General features: G+C 40.7%; 1 protein-coding gene across 1 annotated transcript in view; it reads left to right on the top strand.

Moving 5' to 3' along the window:
• Positions 1 to 22,697, top strand: part of SRD5A2 (steroid 5 alpha-reductase 2) — a 57,850-nt gene extending 35,153 nt beyond the window's left edge. The window contains exons 2-5 of the mRNA XM_063079024.1: positions 13,288 to 13,451; positions 17,351 to 17,452; positions 19,685 to 19,835; positions 22,631 to 22,697. Of these exons, the coding sequence (XP_062935094.1) occupies positions 13,288 to 13,451; positions 17,351 to 17,452; positions 19,685 to 19,835; positions 22,631 to 22,697 (484 nt within the window). The remainder of the gene's footprint in view (positions 1 to 13,287; positions 13,452 to 17,350; positions 17,453 to 19,684; positions 19,836 to 22,630) is intronic.
• Positions 22,698 to 22,994: the final 297 nt, after the last annotated feature.

Genomic DNA, 22,994 nt, shown 5'->3' with positions numbered 1-22,994 from the left:
ATCTGGGCAGTCTTTCTTGTTTGTTTGGTGGCTGGCTGGTATGCGGATCTGAACCTGTGACCTTGGGGTTGGTTATAAGGCTGCACTCTAACCAACCGAGGTAACCGGCCAGCCCAGGGCAGTCTTTCTGTTCCAATAGGGTTGTCCATGCTCAAGCCAAGAGAGGACAGATGTGGAACTTCTGTTCTTAAGGGAGAAAGTGCAGATCCTCAGGACTACATTTAATGTGATGTTTATAAAATTTGGCTCACATGTAATATAGCACCTGCCTATGTACTTTTGCTAGTCACTCTACTGTTTAACACATTCTTCTATACATATCATCTAATTTGATCCTCACAGCAATCTTGGGAGGCAACAGGAAAGGAATTATTATCCCATTTCCAGGTAAGGGAAGGGTGACCCATGTTCCCTGATCTGATGTCCAATGCTTTTCTCAGGTTTCCTGCTTTTGATGATGAGATCGAAGACAAACCTCCCAGACTTGAGGCTAGGAGTCCATATCCAAAATGCAACTGTGATTATCTGTGACAATCTCCAGACCTTGTCTGTTCTTTGTTATGTGCAAAAGGTCAGATGAATGCTTGTGAGGATGACTAGTGTGTGTGTGTGTGTGTGTGTGTGTGTGTGTGTGTGTGTGTGTGTGTGTGTATGTGTGTGTGAGAGAGAGAGAGAGAGAGATAGAGAGAGAGAGAGGAATGTGATATTTACAAAATCAACTATCAGTTCTCAAAGCTTCAGGATCCAATTGTCCATGTAATATTATCAGCCCATTTTGGGAAAGTGTTTTCTGGAGTTCAGCTCTAGTTCTGTGATGAGTGTGGCATGCTGGAATTTTCTTTTAAGAGTCACCATATGCTTAAGCATGTCGAGGCTTGGAGAAGTCCCACAGTAAGTAAATGTTGGGCCTTGTTTGATGTAACAGATCCCAGATTTGCTTAACTATGGAAACCCTTTCTTTGGGTGTATCACTCATTCCCATGTGGTGTCATTATGTCTTTTTAAAAAATACTAATTCAGGAGTAATTATGAAGGTTTAGTGTTGAGAACCGAGGTTATCAGAAGAGCTAGCTGTCATTCTTGCTCCATCACCAATGGGCGCTTATAATTTTGGATAAATTATTTAAGCTCTTTGGGCTTAGCTTTCTCATGTGCACAATTAAAAAGTTTGATAAGAAGATTTTAGCTCTGGAAATCTATCATTCTGTCTCTTTACTTTTAAAAACAGTGTGACAGGCTGGAGGGGGTTTGAATACGTATGTTTTAGTCTTAACTCTGCCTAATCCATTTTATAACCCAAACTTCATTTGCTCCTCTTTCTAAAACGAAGGTGCAGAACTTCACTGAGGTCTCTTCTACCTCTAAATTTCTGGGACTTAAATTTTTTCAACCATAAAAAACTTTCAAAATCTAAAAACTAACAGATGAAGGGTCATCTGTTTCCTGAATGAGATTTTAACTCTCCGTCACTAATTCTTTCTTGAATTGTCTGCTCAAGACTATTTGCTATTTCTTCCATGTATTGTGTTTCTTCTTTCAACTACTCAATTTTTCATACTTAATATTTTTATTTGTTTATAAAACTATTTTAATAGTTTAAGTGACTTTTTTCCTGCTTTGAAAGAAACATTTCTTAGAGAATAATTATTGTGCTTACTTGAAATTGTTATTCTGCTGTGGGAATTCCACTTTACAGTGCATGTTATTCATTACCTATTGCATATATTATTCATATATTATATATTACATGTTCTTGATTATTTCCTAGTGGTTGTACCTTTCATGGGTCTAATTACTTTGGCCTGTGATACGTATTCTCCTAGGGAGTGTGTTTGATAATGTGTGTTGGGTTAGGTCTAAAGGCCAGGCCCTAGGCCGGCCCATGGCTCACTCTGTAGAGTGCGGTGCTGATAAGGGCCAGGCCCTGATCTGTGTCCCTTCTGGCAAGCTTAAGGAAGAGGTGGAGATGAGGCTCAAAGGGAGAGCACAAGCACCACAAAGCTGCTGTCCCTGACTTCCCATGTCGTACAGGCGACTTGCTTTTAAACCCTTAGAAGCAGCACTGGGAGGAGGAGATTGTAGATTGCAATCCTCTAGCCCTGCCATTGGGATTTGGAGAGAAGAGGTAGGGAATGAATGTCTTTGGGTGGCTGCCTAGTTTGTACCTGTTTTCATCACTGCCCACCCCACTGGGATTTCCACACTCCTCTGATGTGACTTCATAGATCCCAGGCAATGTGGGCTGTTGCCCATCACAATGGCCATGGTGATGCTTTTCTCAAGGCAGAGGGGAAGGGTGGGCAAGAGTGGAATTTAAAAGTTCTCCTGTGCTGTGTCAGGTTACTGTTTGCCCTCAGATGCTGCCACAGCCCCCACTGTACCCACCAGGCTGTACTCTTCAGTCTGTTGAGGGGTTTCTCACAGTTTTGACATTACTGTCATTTCTCTAGGGCTGAATTTGAGAGCAAGGGAAGCAATAGCTCATGCTAATTTGCCAGATTGTGTGATGCCCAGATAATCAAAGGAAAAGGGAAAAATTCAGTCAGTGAATTCATTCATGATCCTGTTCAGTGAAATAATAATTTGAGCTTTCCAGGTATAGGGAGAGACATGGACCTTCAGATCCAGGAGGCTCAAAGATCCCCAACAGATTCAATCCCAAAAGATCCCTTCCAAGACACACTATAGTCATACTGGCAAAGCTCAAAGACGAAGAGAGAATCTTAAAAGAAGCAAGGGAAAAGCATTAAGTCAGCTATAAGGGAACCCCTGTCAGACTGACAGCAGACTTCTCAACAGAAACTCTACTGACCAGAAGAAAATGGAACAATATATATTCAAAATACCAAAAGAAAAAACCTGCCAGCCAAGAATATTATATCCAGCAAGGCTACCCTTCAGAAATGAGAGAAACATAGTATATTTTCCAGACAAACAAAAACTACAGGAGTTCACCACCACACGACCAACCCTACAAGAAATCCTCAAGGAAGTCCTGCATCTGGAATCCAAAAAATGATAATCACTACCACAAATACACAAGAAAGAACAAAACCCACTGGTAGAACAAAAATGCAAATGAGAAAGAGAAAGAAACCAAGTCTTACCAACACAAAGCCACAGTGACAGTTTAATAATGCCTCTACTTTATTGCTGATTTTAGTAATTTTGGTCTTTTCTCTTATTTCTGGGTTAGTCTAGGTAAAGGTTTGCAACTTTTGTTGATCTTTTTGAAGAATCAACTTATGGTTTTGTTGATTTTCTCTAGTGCTTTTTAATTTCCTATTTCATATATTTCTGTTGTAATCTTTGATATTTCCTACTTCTACTTGCTTTTGGTTTAATTTGCTCTACTTTTTCTATTTTCTTATTTATATTCTTAGTATAATTTTTACATTCTAAGATGTTGTTGTGGAGCAGTGGGGGGGCGGGGGAGGGAGTAGAGGGGTAGGGGATGGAGATGGGGTGGAGGGGCAGGGCCAGCCCACAGCCGTCTCCTTTGCTGGCCTGGTTGTGGAGGGCAGGGGGTGTGGCTGAGCCCCATGGGTCCCCCAACTTTGGCACCGGAGCCTGGAGGGTTTCCAATGGCAGCTGGGTTGTTACTGGGAGGGATGAGAATGTTTGGGGTGTGTTGGCTGAAGCCCTTGGTCCCCACCACCCCAGCTCGAGGACCCAGGGGTTTCTGGCAGCAGCTCAGTCATTGCTGGGCTGTATACAGGCATTGGGGGTGCCTGGCCGAGGCCCTCAGACCCCTGTTACCCTGGCTCAGGAGCCTGGGAGGCTTCTGGCTCTTCTAGGTTTTATAGATGTTCTTTGGTGGTGTTAGACCTTTACTGGCTAATGTCATAACTTTGTCTCTGATCTGTGGGTTTTTTGTGTTTTCTTTCGGTTCTGTGTTGGATTATTAGCTACCCCTACCGCTTAAACTCTGCACTGTATCTAATTTGTTGTCCTTTGCTTACTTCTAAAATGGGGAACTTCCTGTGGAGACCAGCACTTAAGCCCTGTGGTTGAGCTAAATTGCTGATTCTCTGTGGAAGGCTTTTTGGACAGCTTGGGTTTTAGTTGTTGAACTTTTAGTCACTTCTGGGTCTTGTGATTTCCAATATACCTGGGTTGTGTGGAAACTCTGGTCTGGTCCTGAGTCTTTTCAGCAAACTGTACCCCTTGTTGTTCTGTATCCCTCTCCAGTCTACACTGAGTGGGCCTGTGCTGACTGGAGGGCAGATCAGCTGTCCATGCTGTGCCCAAGTGTCCCCCTGGTGGGCCTGTCTGCCCCACCCCCTGCACTCCAAACACTTCCCATGGTGCAGGCCATGTTCCCGTCCCTTGCAAAGACTCACAGGCCTTTGAGTGGCTCCTTTTTTCAGTTGTCTGTGGCCTCTCACTCCTATGTGAGTCCACGGGAACCCTGTTATTGGTTTTGCTGGCCTGGGGCTACCAAGGCCCTCTTCTCCCCTGCAGTCTCCAAGCAACTTCACACAAAGGGCACATCTGTGGCTTTTGCCAGCTCTCGCTCTGTGTGTTCACCAGGGCCACCCTTGAAATGCTCCATGCTCTAAATAGTTGGGGCGATCCTTTCTTTCTCTCATCTTTGCGTTTTCCACCTTCATGCACTCCATAGGTCTCTCCTCCTCTTCCCCTGAGCTCTAGCAGCCCCAACTTGGCAGTAGTTGCTTTTTAATAGTTGTAAATTGGTTAACTGTGGGAGAGAGTAATGCTGGGGACTGTTTATTCCATCTTTATTCTCTCTCCTCTATTTTCTTAAGGTAGAAGTTTACATTACTCTGAAATATGATTGTTCACCTTTCTTAGGGTTTGTTGTTGCTGCTGCTGCTTATTGTTCTAAGTTTTGTTTGTTTACTTTGTGACTTTTCTGAACTTGTTCTGTAAAGTTTGTATCTTTGTTGTTGTGGCCACTGAAGTCACTGCTTGGTTAGCTTAGTGAGCAGTTACTGATTGGGCAGAGATTTCCTTAAATACCTGGAATCGACAAGGTTTCCAGTCTTTCCTAAGGCCCTCTGTGTGCATGTGAAGACACTCCTTCCACAACCATCCAGGTGGTTTACAACCCTGCTTTAGACTCACTTGTTACTTGTGCAGAGCCACAAGATCAGTGAGAGGTGAGAGCTTAGGACATTTTTGGATCTTTTCCAAGCATGTGCTTGGCCCTGCACATTTGCATGACTATCTAGAGTCCTAGGAATATATCTGAGCTTTTCAAAGCCCCTATGGAGATCTCATTCCTCAGCTTTTCCTCATAAGATTTTTGGTTGGTCTATTGTTCGCCCCACCTGTTAGCTATCACCTGAGGCCTCCATGTTGTTAAAACATGAAAAAACATCCCCTGCACTCAAAACTTCCAGCGCTGGGTATATTTAAATGAGGTGGATTAAAGACAAGCCTTTTGAGTGGGGTCTTCCAGGGAACCGCCAGAGAGGTAAAATAATGACTTCTCTTTGGGAATGAGATTTGAAAAAGTTCTATCCCTGTTTTTCTCGCTCCAGTTCTGGGAATGTGGGCTTTTATTTTTTCAAGGCTGTGCATACCTAGAGAGTTGGAGATAGGACTAGGATAAGTTAAAATGTCACAGAGCTTGCTGCACTTATTGAGATTCAGCCAATTCCTTGTCTAAATGTAAGCCTTTAGCTAATACCCAGAGTTCTGAAAAAGTCCATTCTGACTTTTTTTTTTGGCTGATTTTTCTTAACTTTTATGGACGGGTTAACTCTTGGAGGTCCTCCCTCTGCCATTTTTACTCTTAATTAATTTTTAAATTTAAGAGTATTTCTAAAATGTGGTGGTTCTGCAGTTGACTTTAAAGTTCACATGAACAAATAATTAAGAGTAACTTGAAAACTATAATGATATAAAAATAGCCTCACCCAGTATTAAGACATATTTTAAAATTACAATTATTAAAACAGTGTGGTACTTATAATAAATAGATCAATGAAACAGAACCAAGAATCCAGAAGATCAATACATATGATAATTTAGTGTATAAAACCAATGGTGATGTATATCAGTGGGAAAGATATATTTAGTAAATTTACTAGCACCAGAAAAAAATTAAGTTGGATTCTTATCTCACTCCTTACAATAAAATAAATTTTAGATGTATTAAAGGTTTAAATATAAAAGAAAAATCATTAAGATAACAGGAAAGTTGGGAGTTATAACAAAATAATCTGAGTGGGTACAATCATTCTAAAAAGAACCCAAATTTCTGTCATAGTAAAATAAAGTAAAATAGATAAACAGATGTGGTATATTCATATACAAGAATAATATACAACAATAAAAATAAATAAACTACAATTGTACAAAGCAACATGCTCGAGTCACACAAAGAATAATTAGTTAAATAAGATATTAAAGAATACTCTAAGACTCATCGAGTATGATTTCATTGATATGGAATGATAAATGAGCAGAATAAACTCTACTTTTAGGAATGAGTGTAAATGTGGTAAAAGTAGAAAGAAAAAAAAGAGGACTTCCAGTCAAGATGGTGCAATAGACAGTCCCCAGAGTCACTCTCTCCCACAAATCAAGCAATTTACAACTATAAAAATATAACACCAAGTGCATATGGAGCAGGGAGACATCCAGCAGGGGAGGCGGAAGCTCCACAGAGACCAAATGCCCTGCAGGGCCGCCACCGCGCAATCCAGTAGGTAGGCTTCACTGCCACCACCTGGCTCCATCCCCAGCCTGGCCCACTGTGCATGGAGCAGGGAGATGTCCAGCAGGGGAGGCAGAAGCTCTGCAGAGACCACAAGTTCTGTGGTGCCGCTGCGTGACCCAACAGCTTGGCCCAGTGTGCACGGAGCAGGGAGTCATCCAGCAGGGGAGGCGGTAGCTCCACAGAGACCACACACCCTGCGGTTGTGCCACTGCTTGATCTAGCAGCCCAGCCAAGTGTGCACGGAGCAGGAAGATGTCCAGCAGGGGAGGTGGAAGCTTGGCAGAGACCACACACCCTGCGGTACCACCCCATGAGCCAGCAGCCTGGCCGAGTGCATGCTGACCAGAGAGGTGGCTCCCCAGAGAGGCCCAAGACCCAAGGCAACCACACACGCAAGGCACTAGTGGCCAACTGAGCAGACACTGATGTAGCCATACCAAATTGGCAATCCCCACAACATCCTAGTCAGACAATAGTGTCAAACCTTTGGGCTGTGAAACTCCCTGCCACAATAACTAAACATCAAAGAAAAGATACCAGAAATATGAAAAATCAAGAAAGTACACCACCAAAGGGTAATAAGTCTCAAGCTCTAGATCCTATAGAACAAGAAGCCCTTGAAATGTCTGACTAGGAATTTTGAGTGATAATTCTAAGGAAACTGAATGAGATACAAGAAAACTCAGCTATACAACATGATGAAATGAGGAAAACTATACAGGACCTGAAAGAAGAAATGTAAAAGGAAATCAATGCCCTGAAAAAGAATGTAGCAGAGCTTGCTGAACTGAAGAATTCATTCAGTGAAATAAAAAACACAAACAAGAGTTTAACCAGCAGGTTTGCAGAAGTAGAAAAGAGAACTTCTGACCTTGAAGATGGGCTGTTTGAAATAACACAGGCAGACAAAAAAAAAAAAAAAAAAAAGAAAGGAAGAAAGTAAAAAGAATCAAAAGCATTGAAGAAAATCTGAGAGAGATATCAGACAACCTTAAGCGCTCAAATATCCGAGTCATGGGTATTCCAGAAGGGGAGGAAAAAGGAGATTGCATTGAAAACATATTCAAAAAAATAGTGGCAGAAAACTTCCCAAGTATAGGAAAAGTCACAGATCTTCTGATTCAGGAAGTTCAAAGATCCCCAAACATATTCAACCCAAAAAGGTCTTCTCCAAGACATGTTATAGTCAAATTCGCAAAACACAAAGACAAAGAGAATCTTAAAAGCTGCAAGAGAGAAGCATCAAATCACCTATAAGGGAGCCCCAATCAGACTAACATCAGACTTTTCATCAAACTCTAAAAGCCAGAAAGGAATGGGATGAAATATTCAAACTACTAAAAGACAGAGATTGCCAGCCAAGAATACTCTACCCTGCAAGGCTATCCTTCCGAAATGAAGGGCAAATAGTATATTTCTCAGACAAACAAAAACTGCAGGAGTTCACCACCACACAACCACCCTTACAAGAAATTCTCAAGGGAGTACTGGGTTTGGTACCTGAAAAATAACTACCACTGCCATAAAAACCCAAGAAAAATCAAAACTCACTAGTATAATAAAAATGGCATTTATGAAGAGAAAGGCTATCTACAACCCAAGGAACCAACAAATACAGAAAACAAACAGTACATCAGAAAGAAAGGAAGAAGACACCTAAGACATCCAAATGATAATCAATAAAATACTAGGAATAAATCAACACTTTTCAATAACAACTCTTAATGCAAAAGGCTTAAATTCCCCAATCAAAAGACACAGACGGGCTGACTGGATCAAAAAGGAGGACCCAACTATATGCTGCCTTCAAGAGACCCACCTCACCCATAAAGACTCACATAGACTAAGAGTGAAAGGTTGGAAAAAGATTTACCATGCAAACAGAAAAGAAAAATGAGCTGGAGTAGCTATTCTTATATCGGATAAAATAGACTTTGAATTAAAAACCATAAAAAGAGACAATGAGGGACACTATGTAATGATAAAAGGATTGATCCATCAAGAAGACATATCATAAATATATATGCACCCAATGTTGGAGCAGCCAGATTTATAAAACAAACTCTATTAGACCTAAAGAAGGAAATAGACTAATACCATAATAGCATGGGACCTGAACACCCCACTGTGAATATTGGGCAGATCATCTAGGCAAAGAATCAGCAGAGAAACACAAGATCTAAACAATACTCTAGACCAATTGGAATTGGCAGATATCTACAGAACATTCCATCCAACAACCTCAGAATATTCATTCTTCTCATCAGCACATGGATCATTCTCCAGGACAGATCATATATTAGGTCACAAATCAAGTCTCAATAAATTCAAAAAAATTGGAATTATCCCATGTATTTTCTCAGACCACAATGGATTAAAACTAGAAATTAATAACAAATGAAACTCGGGAAACTATACAAACACATGGAAATTAAACAGCATTCTACTTAATGACATATGGGTCCAAGAAGAAATCAAGCAGGAAATCAAAAAATTTCTTGAAACTAATGAAAACAATGATACATCATACCAAAACCTGTGGGATACTGCAAAAGCAGTATTAAGGGGAAAATTTATTGCATTAAATGCTCACCTCAGAAGAATGGAAAGATGGCAAGTGAACAACCTAACACTTCACCTTAAAGAACTAGAAAAACAAGAACAATCCAAACCTAAATTTAGCAGATGGAAAGAAATCATTAAGATCAGAGCAGAACTGAATGAAATTGAAACCCAAAAAACAGTACAAAAGATCAATGAATCAAAAAGCTGTTTTTTTGAAAAGATAAATAAAATTGACAAACCATTAGCATGGCTAACTAAAAAAAGAGAGAGAAGATCCAAATAACACAAATTAGAAAAGAAAAAGGTGATATTACAACTGATTCATCTGAAATACAAGGAATCATTCGAGACTACTATAAACAACTATACGCCAACAAATTTGAAAATCTGGAGGAAATGGATAAATTTCTGGACACACACAAGCTCCCAAAACTGAGCCAAGAAGCTGTAGAAAATCTGAACAGAGCAATAACAATAAAGGAGATTGAAGCTGTTATCAGAAGGCTCCCAACAAAGAAAAGCCCGGGACCAGATGGACTCACAGCAGCATTTTACCAAACATTCAAACAGGAATTGACACCGATTCTTTACAAACTATTCCAAAAGGTTGAACCAGAGGCAAATCTCCCAAACTCATTCTATGAAGCAAACATCATCCTGATACCAAAACCAGGCAAAGATATAACCAGAAAGAAAACTACAGGCCAATATCCTTGATGAATATAGATGCAAAAATCCTCACTAAAATACTAGCAAACAGAATACAGCAACACATATGTAAAATTATTCACCATGATCAAGTGGGATTCATCCCAGGGATGCAAGGTTGGTTCAACATATGCAAATCAGTAAACGTTATACACCATATTAATAAAATCAAACACAAGGACCATATGATCATCTCTATAGATGCTGAAAAAGCATTTGATAAAATTCAACATTCATTCATGACAGAGACCCTCTATAAGTTAGGTATAGATGGAAAGTATCTCAACATAATTAAAGCCAAATATGATAAACCCACTGCCAATATCATCCTGAATGGGGAAAAGCTGAAAGCTTTTCCTTTAAGAACAGGAACTAGACAAGGATGCCCACTCTCACCACTCCTATTCAACATAGTGTTGGAAGTACTAGCCAGAGCAATCAGAGAAGAGAAGGAAATAAAGGGCATCCAGATTGGAAAAGATGAAGTCAAACTGTCCCTGTTTGCAGATGACATGATCCTATATCTCGAACAGCCTAAAACCACTACAATAAAAACTCTTGGAATTGATAAATGATTTCATCACAGTAGCAGGATACAAAGTCAACACACAAAAATCAGTAGCATTTCTTTTCTCCAATAGTGAGCATGCAGAATGAGAAACCATGAAAGCCTGCCCATTTACAATAGCCACCAAAAAAATAAAATACTTAGGAATTGAGTTAACCAAGGAGGTGAAAAATCTCTATGATGAGAACTACAAACCACTGCTGAGAGAAATTAGAGAGGATACAAGAAGATGGAAAGATATCCCATGCTCTTGGATTGGAAGAATCAACATAGTGAAAATGTCCATACTACCCAAAGTGATAAACAAATTCAATGCAATCCCCATCAAAATTCCAAAGACATTTTTCTCAGAAATGGAAAAAACTATCCAGACATTTATATGGAACAATAAAAGACCATGCATAGCCAAAGCAATGCTGAGCAAAAAAAATAAAGCTGGAGGCATAACACTACCTGACTTTAAGCTATACTACAAAGCTATAATAACCAAAACAGTATGGTACTGGCATAAAAACAGACACACTGACCAATGGAATAGAATAGAGAATCCAGAAATCAACCCACACACCTACAGCCATCTGATCTTCGACAAAGGGACCAAGACTGTACACTGGGGAAGAGACTGCCTCTTCAGCAAATGGCACTGGGATAATTGGATATCAATATGCAGGAGAATGAAACTAGACCTGTACACTAAAGTCAACTCAAAATGGATTAAAGAATTAAATATACACCCTGAAACAATAAAACCTCTTAACGAAAACATGGGAGATACACTTCAGGAAGTAGGACTGGACACAGACTTCATGAATACGACCCCAAAAGCACAGTCTACCAACGGAAAAATAAACAAATAAGATTACATCAAACTAAAAAGCTTCTGCACAGCAAAAGAAACAATTGACAGAGTTAAAAGACAACCAACAGAGTGGGAGAAAATATTTGCAAAATATACATCTGACAAAGGATTAATATCCAGAATATATAAGGAATTCAAACAACTTTACAAAAAACCCCCCCCAAAACAAGCAACCCAATTAAAAAATGGGTAAAAGAGCTAAATAGGCATTTCTCAAAAGAAGGTATACGAATGGCCAATAGACATATGAAAAAATGCTCAACATCACTCAGCATCCGGGATATGCAAATTGAAACCACACTGAGATACTATCTCACCCCAGTTAGGATGGCTAATATCCAAAGGACCGTGAACGATAAATGCTGGCAAGGTTGTGGAGAAAAAGGAACTCTCCTATATTGTTGGTGGGACTGCAAAATGGTGCAGCCCCTATGGAAAATGGTATGGAGGTTCCTCAAACAATTTCAGATAGATCTACCATATGACCCAGCTATCCCACTGTTGGGAATAAACCCAGAGGAATGGAAATCATCAAGTCGAAGGTATACCTGTTCTCCAATGTTCATCGCAGCACTCTTTACAATAGCCAAGAGTTGGAACCAGCCCAAATGTCCATCATCAGATGAGTGGATACGGAAAATGTGGTATATCCACACAATGGAATACTACTCAGCTATAAAAACGAATGAAATACTGCTATTTGCAATGACCTGGATGGACCTAGAGAGAATTATATTAAGTGAAACAAGTCAGGCACAGAAAGAGAAATACCACATGTTCTCATTTATTGGTGGGAGCTAAAAATACATAAATAAATACACACACAAAAAAACACCGGGCAGGGGGGGAAGAAGACACAACAATTACAATCCCTTGAAGTTGATACGACAAGCGAACAGAAAGGACGTTGTTGGGAGGGAGGGGGGAGAGGGAGGGGTGAGTGAGGTTTCGGTAATTGGCCACAATAATCAACCACATTGTATATTGACAAAATAAAATAAAATATAAAAAAAGAAAGAAAAGAAAGAAATGATTATTATGAAAATCCAGATAGAGGTTCCATGTGGGATGATGGTGGTTCTGTGAACAGGGAGGGGACATTAGAAGCTTCTGGGTGATGGCAATGTTCTATATCTAATTACTTACTGGCTACATGGGTGTTATTTGATAGTTATTCATCAACTATTTACACAGGTTTATGAACTTTTCTGTATGACTGCTATGTTGTATCATAAGAGAAGAAAAACTGTAAAGGGTATGTAGTTTGTGGTCTAGTTTTTGGCATTATATCTTAGGTAAATTTTTATTTTGAGGGTATTTATATATTTTAAGCCCTTCTTCCTAGGTTCCTCTAGATTCATGATTCCTTTTATTTAGAGGGATTGCTCCTTTTTCTCAAGGGATTCTGCAGTCCACTTTCCAGGGAATGCTATAATATATTAAGTGATCCTATTAGACATTATGGAGCCATATGGTCAAATCGCTGCTATCCAGATGCCATTCTTCTGTTTGGGGTAAGCCAGGCTTCACCTTTCCTCCAGTAAAAACTAGATTTCACTTCTAAATTTATAGAAAGCTTATCTTCAATCCTGAGCTCATAGAATTGAATTTATTGGTTACTGGGGAATGATATTTACTTTTCAGATCTGTTGTGAGAATAAAATAAGGTACCAGGTGGTAGCTACAGTGGTTTTTTTATAAAGTAAGACTAATAGGACAAATGGTTGATCTAGAACTGGATAATAATGTTCTTTCATTCCACAAATTTAAGAAATGTGATTTGTGAAGACAAGTTTGATATGGTTATCTGCTTGAAACCTTTTCCTCACATTGTTTGACTTTTCTTTTTTTTTTTTTTTAACAATGAATCCTAACCTTTTCCCCCATATGTCCCAGGACGTTTGTTTACTCATTGCTCACTAGAGGGAGGCCTCTTCCAGCTGTAATCATTTTCAAAGGCTTTTTCTTCTGCTTGGGAAATGGATTCCTTCAAGGCTACTATCTGACTTACTGTGCTGAATATCCTGATGAGTGGTACACAGATATACGGTTTAGCTTGGGTAAGTGAATCTGAACTCTTCTCACCCGCTCCCCAGCTCGCACCCCTTGCCTCACTCTAGGTCACCATCACCTCTCCCGACCCTACTGCAATAACTTCCTAATGATCCCATCCTCTCCCTTTCTCACCCCATCCTGGTCTTTTCTCTAAATGGCAGCCAGAAAGATTGTTGAAAAATGTATCATGTCATTCCCCATCTCAAAACTCTTCAATAAATTGCCATTACTCTCAGGGTAAAATATAAATTTCTTACCACTGCCTATGAAACCCAAATGTTCTTGGTCTTTATTTCCCAACCTCCTTTCCTGTGCTCTAGCCCCCAGTGGCCTTCCTGCTATGATGGACATTGCCAAGCTGGTCCTGCCCCAGAGCTTTGCATGTGACTATTCCCTCTGCCTAGAAGGCTTTGCCCCCTTATGTTCATGGAGCTTGTTCCATCACTTTTCTTAGATCTCCATCAATTTGCTCCTCCTCAAAGAGACTTTTCCTGACCACCCTGTGTAAAGTAGTTGAAGACACTGATCATCGAATTTTTTTCCCATTTTTTTGTAAAAGGAGCTAAAGTCCAGGAAGGTTCAGTTCTTTGTACATTATTTTGGCTCAAATAAAAATAATAGGATAATAGGGATTATGCTTAATCCCTCTTCATATCACACATTATATTCTGTCTGTCAGTTTAGTGCTTCTGGCTCGATCTCCAGAACATGTGCCACTGGGCTCACTTCTCTCTAACTTCATTAATTTCATCCCAGTCCAAGCCACAGTTCCCTCTTGTCTGGACTTGGACAATAACTTCCAAATTGAACTTCCTACCTCCATTGCTGTCCTTCAATAACCCATTCTCCGCGCAGTAGTCATCGCGAACATTTGAAAATACGAAAGACCAGAGGATGGTTGCATGGATCCTGGCACCTACACGCAATAGAGTATTCTTTAACAGAAACAAAGATAGAAATTAAATAGATCAATTAGTTAATTAGTAAAGAAAGAAAGAAAGGAAGGAAGGAAGAAAGAAAGAATGAGAGGAAGGAAGGGAAAAAGGAAGAAAAGCGAAAAGCAAGGAAGATCTCTGTGTGCTTATGTGGAGACACTTCCAGGATATGTAGTTAAACAAAAATAAGTAAAGGTGTAAACCATGCGTATAGTATGCTGCTTTTTATGTAGGAATGAGATAGAAAGAAAGTGTCTGTGTGTGTGTGTGTGTGTGTGTGTGTGTGTGTTTAACTAGAAAAGGAAATATTGGAATTCTATAAGAGAAACTAATGAAGTTTCCCTATACATCTTGGGGTAAAGAGAGCAGGGTGGGCGGCCAGAGCTTTCCTTTCAATATAGTTTTGTCCTTTGAATCACGGATCTTCATTACTTAATTAAAACAAACAAAAAAAACTAAACTGAAGAAAAGTTTCCTAAAATTGAGAACAAACACGCAAATGTACTTAACTATATATTAAACAGGAAATGCTCACATAACCACACAGGAAAATGATTTATGCCTGTTTGCTGGAAATCAGCAGTTGGGGAAACAAGGTAAGCACACCCGTGAGGAAGTAAGCTAGTCATGTCTAGCAAAGGGGACATTATGGGCACACTGATCTCTTCAACAAATCAGTGTCCTGAAAAAAAGAAAAAGGTGGGGTCTGAGCTAGATTAAAAGAGTCTTAAAGGACAACAAGACCAGATGCCAGATGGGGCCCTGTATTGGACCTCGGTTTGCACAAACCACCCATACGAGGCATTTGGGGAGCCTCCGAGGAAATTGGAATATGGCCAATTTTGAGAGGATGTGCACTATGGTGTTTAATGGTGGTAATTTCTGGGTGGTAAGAATAGGTGTCTTGGCCTTCTTATTTCTGCTTATTAGTGTTTAATATTCTACACAACATATGTATTTCTTTTGCAGTCATAATAAACAGAAACGAGATCCTATTTCTCCACTGCTTAAAACCTACCAATGACTTTCTATTGCACTGAAAAATCCAAACCCCTCACCAAGGCCTACTATGCTTGATGTGACTTTTTGCTTGTCATCTTGTCCACTTTGCCTCGTTTCCCCTCTCCATCCTCAAGTTTCAGGTGTGCCGGGCCTTTGGACCTGCTAGTCCCTCTTCCTCGGCTTTTCCATCCTTGTTATTCAAATTACAGGATAAATGTCAAATCTTCGGAAAAACTTTACCCCACTTTATCTCATCACCCTACTTTGATTTTCTGCATTGCAGTGACCATTATGTGATTTTTAACCACGTAACTTTAATTTTTAAATTCATTTAATTTATTTGTGTGTTCCTCCACTAAAATAGAAGCTCCATGACAACAGACACCTTGACTATTTTTCTTGCTACTGTATCCCCCGTGCTTAGAACACAGCTTGGTACATAGTAAGCCCTAATGAATATTAGATGAATGAATGAATAAATAACTGAACATGAGAATGATCTCCATACCATCCTTGTCAGATAGGTACTGTTAGAATCTACATTTTACAGATGACAGAGGTGTAGTGACTTGCTGAAGGACACACAGACAGCTGGTCCAAGGTCCCTGCTTCCTGCCTTTGCTGTGCATGCTGTCCCCCCTTTTTGTTCCCCCACCCAACATCCCTTCCCTGGTGCCCTTTCTTCCAGGCCAATGATCTTTTGACTAGACAAGGTGGAAAATAATTGTTCCATATCATACCAAATAAGGGGAGAGTAGATCTGATTGTTTAATTAAACTGTTCTTGCTTTTTGCCTGATGTATTTTGATCAGCACAAATGCACTTTGTTGAGAGGTGGGATTGGGTCTCCATGTGGGACAGTGAGTATTTCTGGGCTGTGATAATGTCCATTGTGATGCAGGTACTAACACTCCTGATCCTGGCTCTCCTCACCTTAGACCAAGGCTCTTTCTGTACCAGTAGACGGTACATGTGGAGACACCTCTAGGATATGTGGTTAAATAAAATAAATAAAGGTGTGAGCAGTGTATGTAGTACGCCACTTTTTAATGTAAGAATGTGTGTGTGTGTGTGTTTGTATGAAATGGCAGTGGTGGAAATCAGTCAGTCATTTACCAAGCCCTCCAATCTAGCTAGATTACTTTCATGGGAATTGGGTGTATGCTCTCAGTGAGTCAGCTAATAGTGATTTAAATAATTCAGATTCATATTTCTTACATAACAAGGAGTTTCCAAAGGTAGGTGGCTTGTGCATTCCTGTGTATACCGATGCCATTAAGAAAACCCAGGCACTTTCCACTTTTCTGCTCCACTATTCTTAGCATGTTTGCCTGTGGTCCTCATGTTAGTCACTTCATTGCAAACAGTGCAAGACAGAGGCTGTAGCTCACATCTGGCAAATGAGGCAGGAGGAAGGAGGAAGTAGAGGCACAAGTCCCATCTGCCCTCTTTATCAGAAAAGCAAAAGATTTCCAAAGAAGTCCCCAAAGACCCATGGGCAGAACTAGGTCATGTGACCACCTTTCAACTTTCCAGCCTCTATAGTGGGGGATGGCAAAGGGGCAGGAGTTGGAATTGGCTGTTGAGTTCGCCAATCACTGATTATTTGTGAATGGGCCACAGGCTCGCTGGTATTCGTTCTTTCTCGCTGCTGTTTATTTGTTTAGGTATTGGACATGGTGTTGCCTCAGTCTCTCTTCTTCCTTCTGTCCTCATCGTGTGTTACTGTGCACTTTCAGCCTTTTGATCTAGAACACGGCACATCCATCCTCCACCCAAACTTTGGGACCAGGGGTTATTCCCTACACCCTCCCACCCCCCATCTTCTTGCCATATCTTAATACCATTCTTAGATTTATAAATCAAATGCCTCTCCCTTCATTTTTAGGAAAAAAATTTAGCTTGTGAGAAAAGCGTCAAAATCGGGACACATTTTTAAACTTTCCCCCCTTCTCTTCTTTGCCAAGGTACCTTCTTATTTATTTTGGGAATGGGAGTCAACATTCACAGTGACTATATCTTGCGCCATCTCAGGAAGCCTGGAGAAATCAACTACAAGATCCCACAAGGTAATGCCTCCTTGGTGCCCAGATTCCCACCCTTCCTTGGAGCGTGTCCCACGGATTATGCTATGAGTAACAAATGGGGAAGAGGCAGCCAGGGCAGAAAAGATACAGTGTGTACTGGCTTGCTCTTGGCGTCCCCCCATGTCCTGTCCCACTCACAGCACATTTGCATTTCCCATCTAAACGCAGAACCTTAGGAGAGCTACAGGAACCCTGAGGAAGATGGGAGGTAACAATACCTTGAAGGTGGGCGAGAGTGGCAGGTTTCGGTAGGGTGGGAATAGGCTGCAACCTCGTTGCAGTAGATAAGATCGTCACGTACCTTTCTAGGTTAGCAAATAAAGCTGAATCGCTCATGACCAACAAATTTATCCGCTCCAATTTATCTACACTTATGTAGTGACTAGTGAAGAGTAATACTTGTGTATTTCCTGCCACTTGTATACTGTTAAAGGGGCAGAGAACCATATTTACTTAATCAAATATTAGGATGGGAGGTCTTACAACTACAAATACATTTTTGGAGATTAAGGCACAGAATATTTGAAATCCTCATCGTTCCCAAGAATCCAGTGTGTGAGATTGACAAATACAGTCACGTGATGCATAAGGACGTTTCCATTAACAACAGAACACATATATGACAATGGTCTCATAAAATTATAATAAAGCTGAAAAATTCCTTTTCTATTTTCATATATATTTACGTACACAAATATTGTTGTGTACAACTGCCTACAGTATTCAGTACAGTAACATGCTGTAGAGGTTTGTAGCGTTGGAGCAATAGGCTACAGCATGTAGTTTAGGTGTGTGGCCTATCCATGTAAGTTTGCGTAAGTACACGCTGTGATGTCTGCACAATGCTGAAATCGCCTGATAACCCATTTCTCAGGATATATCTCTGTTATTAAGTGACGCATGACTGTATAAGCAGGCAGGAATGAATCGGTCTAAGTAATCTTTCAATACATTTAGGTGAGTATTTGTGTAGGTCAGTGGCTCCCATCTTTTTGGATGTGAATATAACCCTTTTTCTACACAAAAAAAATTTCTTGAACTACGGCATAGTATTGGTGCAGATTAATATCCACTGATTAAGAAAATAATGGCAAAGCTACTGTAAACTCGGTAATACATCTAAATGAATTTGAATGCTGTTGATATTCTAACACTACATCACATAACAAAAGTAATACAATAGATTAAGATATACCATTTATTCTATTCACAGACAATTTATAAACTCTTTGCAATAGATCAGTGATTCCTCCCAGGGTCTAGGCAATCGTAGGCTGGGAACTACTGCTGCGATGTCACCCTTAAGAAAGATAACTTTAAGGGGCTTTGCTTTTTTAAAATTTTCACTCAGTAACTAGACAAATAAAGAAGAGCAGAGAAAACTCTTAAGAACCAGATTACTAAGGTTCGTGCCCAACTTTTGAGTTATGATGGAGAATGATTTAGAAATAAAATATTTTTATATAACTATAGAAAGAAGAAAAAATTGTTTTGGTTGAATCTTCCCCAGTTTCATGTGGGTCATAAAATTTGAGTGTGGATATATTTAATAGTGCTGATTTCTAGATATAGTTCTGACAGAGGAAATCCCCGGATGGGTAGAAAATTAAACATTTATTTTAAAATCAACAGAAGCGAACCTCAGCAGCCTCCAGCAGGACAAATACCTGTAGCTCCTACTCCCTACTTCGAACTCGAGGTTCAGTGGGGATAGGGGGCTGCGGGGATGCCCAAAGAGAATCCGATTACTTCTCATATCAATTCAGATTTGTATTATTTTGTCGTAATGTGTTGTTTCATTTTGCATGCCTGTGAAGGTGAAATACGCTGACTGGCAGCATGGCTGTCCAGGGAAGGAGTGGGAAGGTAAGAAGTGGTCTGAAAATGTTCCTTAATAGAACGAAACAAAATCCAGACCTCCTCACCTCTTCCTTGTCCTGTCCAAAGCTGGTGGTCCAGCAGCTGTTAGAGATTTGGATGGAGCCCATCAAGCAGTTGGGGCCACGATTCCAGAATGTTCTAAGGACAACAGGCTGCTGTTGCTTTGTCTTCCTTTCTCCTGGAGTGGATTCCACCCACCTCCTGTGACTGTGGAGGGAGTGTCCAGCCTCACATTTGTCCTAGCTGCCTTTATGTATTTTGGAACAAAGTGGAGGGGTTTAACGTTGCAATGATTCCATTCTGATTCTGACTTTTTGATTCTTCTGCACGCAGGCGGCTTGTTTAAGTATGTTTCTGGAGCCAATTTCCTCGGGGAGATCATTGAATGGATCGGCTATGCCCTGGCCACTTGGTCCCTCCCAGGACTTGCATTTGCATTTTTCTCTTTCTGCTTCCTTGGGGTTCGAGCTTTTCACCACCATAGGTAAACTTTTCAATAAAGGTGGTGGCACCCATGTAACTTTCTTCTCCAAATAGGCTTTTAACACAGAAAGTCAGATTGAGAAACCTAAGATATTTATTTTCATAAGGGAAGGTTAATACAATAATCTGGATTGGTAAATTCTGACATTTTAGGCTTTTACGGCAGTTGGAATTTAGCTGGATGACAGTAGCAGTAACGATATTTATTCTAAGAGCAAAAATAAACCCAGGTAGACAGAGGCACCCGAGGTGGTGGGAAGCCACTGTGCCTGCCTTGCTGAAGACAGTGTCCCAGTGACAGGCACCTTGTGTCCATGTGAGTGAGCTGACCCAGGCTCTGTGCCCTCCTATAGCAGACTTACCTGGTGATCGTTACTGCTTGGCAGTGAGCTCCAGACAAGAGTCAAGAGGCAAAAGAAGTAACTCATTTTTTCACACCTCAATTCAATTTCCTTCCCCCACATTTCTTGAAGTGTGTTCTATGAGTGAGACCATGGCCAGCACTTTCCAAAGCTTCCCAGATAATTCTGAGGTACAGCCAGGATACAGAACCACTGGAGAAAAGCACTAGCCCAGTGCCTATGTGGCTGATAGCTTTAATTTGAGGTTTGGTGTTATCAATTCAGGTAATCACAGAGCCCTGGAAATTCCAGAAGGATTATTTCTCTGGAATCTGTGTAATACCAGGGTTTATTTTGGTACTCCCCTCTTTTCCTCACTCTCACTTTTGTCCGTAGGCATGTCTGGCTTCCTGTGAAGGTAAGGTAAGCATTTGGGTATGTGGTGCAATTTTAAGACTGCCCCATCTGCTGGGAAATGCCAGGAATCGCAGGCGTTTTGACCTTTCCTCTGAAGGTCAAGTCTAAAGCTTTATTAACTCCACTAACCTGGGGTGGGGTGAGAACAAAAGAGTTAACTGAATATTAAGTTGTTGTCAGGCTTTAAACCTGAGTGTATATTTCAGATCCTGTCCCTCAAATAGCTTTTGTAGCTCTTGTGGAAAGAGAAAGCCTGTGATTACTGGAGACAGGGAGAGGAGGGTGTGGATAGTCAAAGTGGGTAAGGACTTGAACCAGGGCCCTGGAGAAACCCTTTCAGCTGTTGCCTTGGTGTTTTAGTCTAGCTAATGACTCATTTCATTGCTTTGAAGGTTAATCTAAGAATGGATTCTTTTCTTCTGAGTAGAAATTAGGTGGAGACGGGTTCAGAAATGAATGAAACAGCTCTCCTCATGACCTGTTCCTGCCACCTCCTAGACTCTGTGGGGACGGTTCCCAGCCTATGAGAGTCAAAGTTTTTACCACCTCAGGCTGTGCCTATTGCCCACCAGAGGTAGAGAGGGAACGGGAGAGGAGAGGTCATCACCCAGCACTCAGAAGTTCTGTGCAAAGCCTGGACTTCGTCATGCTTAGTCAGGGAGAGACAGCGATTTCACCAGAAATTTCCAGCTGGTGCAAAAACAAAGTCCAAACTGAGGCTTCATGCTGTTATGTCGGACTGCCCAGAGGAGGGCCAGAGGACACGTGTTTTTATAGGGCTAACAAGGCTTTGGGAAGGCTCTTATAAAACAAAGCCAGGCAGTCACAGGAGAAGCAGCACATGCACAGGCAGCGCACCAGGCTTCTCGAGTCATGGCACCGAAAACCAGCCACCTTTGTTACCATATTATTATTTGCCCCCCAGTTCAAACTAAGGTACTTTAACAGTGTGTGTCATCTTGCTTATGCCTTAAGGGCTAGTTAAGAGGACAGCCTGGTAACTTAAGGAGAAACACTTCTCACAAGATGCATTAGTCTCCAAGGGCTGCCACAACAAATGATCACAAACACAGATTTATTCTCTCGTAGTTCTGGAAGCTAGAAGTCTGGAGACAAGGTGTCAACAGGGCCACGCTGTCTGTGAAGGCTCTAGGAAGGAATCTTTCCTTACCTCTTCCAGCTTCTGGTGGTGGCTGGCATTCCTTGGTGTTCCAGTGTACGGCTGCATCACTGCAATTCCTGCCTTTCTCACCAAGGTCAAGGGTTCAGATCCCCATACTAGCCAGCTGCCAAAGGAAAAAATAAGGATAAAAAATTATCTCCACCTCTCTCTTCACATGGCCTTCTCTCCTGTGTGTCTCTGTCTCTATGTCTCTTCTCTTCTTATAAAGACACTAGTCATATTAAATTAAGGGCCCACCCTGCTCCAATGTGACTTCATCGTAATGAATTGTAGCTGCAATGATCCTAGTTCCAAAAAAGGCCACATTCTCAGGTACTAGAGGTTAGTATTTCAACACCTTTTTGAGGGACAAAATTCAATCCATAGTATAAGATAACAGTTTCCTGGAATTCCCAGGCCTCATGAAGGGATATTTTCCTGGGAACATTGCTAGTTTTCTGGGGTTAATTTTGCCCATGATCTTTGAGATCTCTGGTTCCCTGTATTTCTCAGCTGAATCCAAATGGGTACTTCTTTCTGGCTATTACATTTTTTTATTCTGGTAAAATATAAGTAAAGTAAAATTTACCGTTTTAACCATTTTTAAGTGTAAAATTCATTGGCATTAGGTTCATCCATAATGTTTTACAAGCAACACCACTACCCTCTGGCTATTACTTTTTATTTCTCAACACAAGAAGCTTCAACATTTACAGGAGATAAGCTGTAGGAAGGAGAAAGAAATGGACAAATGACCATCTGGGCTAGTCAGGCCCTAAATAACTAGGTTGACTTGCAAGAAGGATTTCAGACACAGCAAACCTCAACTATGTACCACTTCATTACATTTCTAATCATTCCTTTCTTGTCTTTTAGATTCTACCTCAAGATGTTTGCGAACTACCCCAAATCTCGGAAAGCACTTATTCCATTCATCTTTTAAAGGCACCAAATAAAAAAGGAAAAAAGATCCTACAATACCAATGAAAACTGTCAAGCTGCTTAAACTGTAACTTTTAAAGTTCTACTGCTTATATACAGTAATAGACCTCTGGCTGTTCTGCCAGCTGGCCTGGGATTCTGAGTGATACCTGTTTAGAGTTTACTCCCAACCTCCCAGGGAGCCCTATTCTGATCGCCTATTGAAGATTCAAAAAACCCTCTTTCCAAATGGAGACGTTTGCCTCTTAGCTATTCTTCTTGGAAAGTGCAAAGCTTCCCCTATGTGTATATATATGTA

Source organism: Cynocephalus volans, chromosome 14, assembly GCF_027409185.1.
Source record: "Cynocephalus volans isolate mCynVol1 chromosome 14, mCynVol1.pri, whole genome shotgun sequence".
Taxonomy (NCBI): domain Eukaryota; kingdom Metazoa; phylum Chordata; class Mammalia; order Dermoptera; family Cynocephalidae; genus Cynocephalus; species Cynocephalus volans.
The sequence above is the reverse complement of the archived record's forward strand: the minus strand, read 5'-3'. Positions and strand labels throughout refer to the sequence as shown.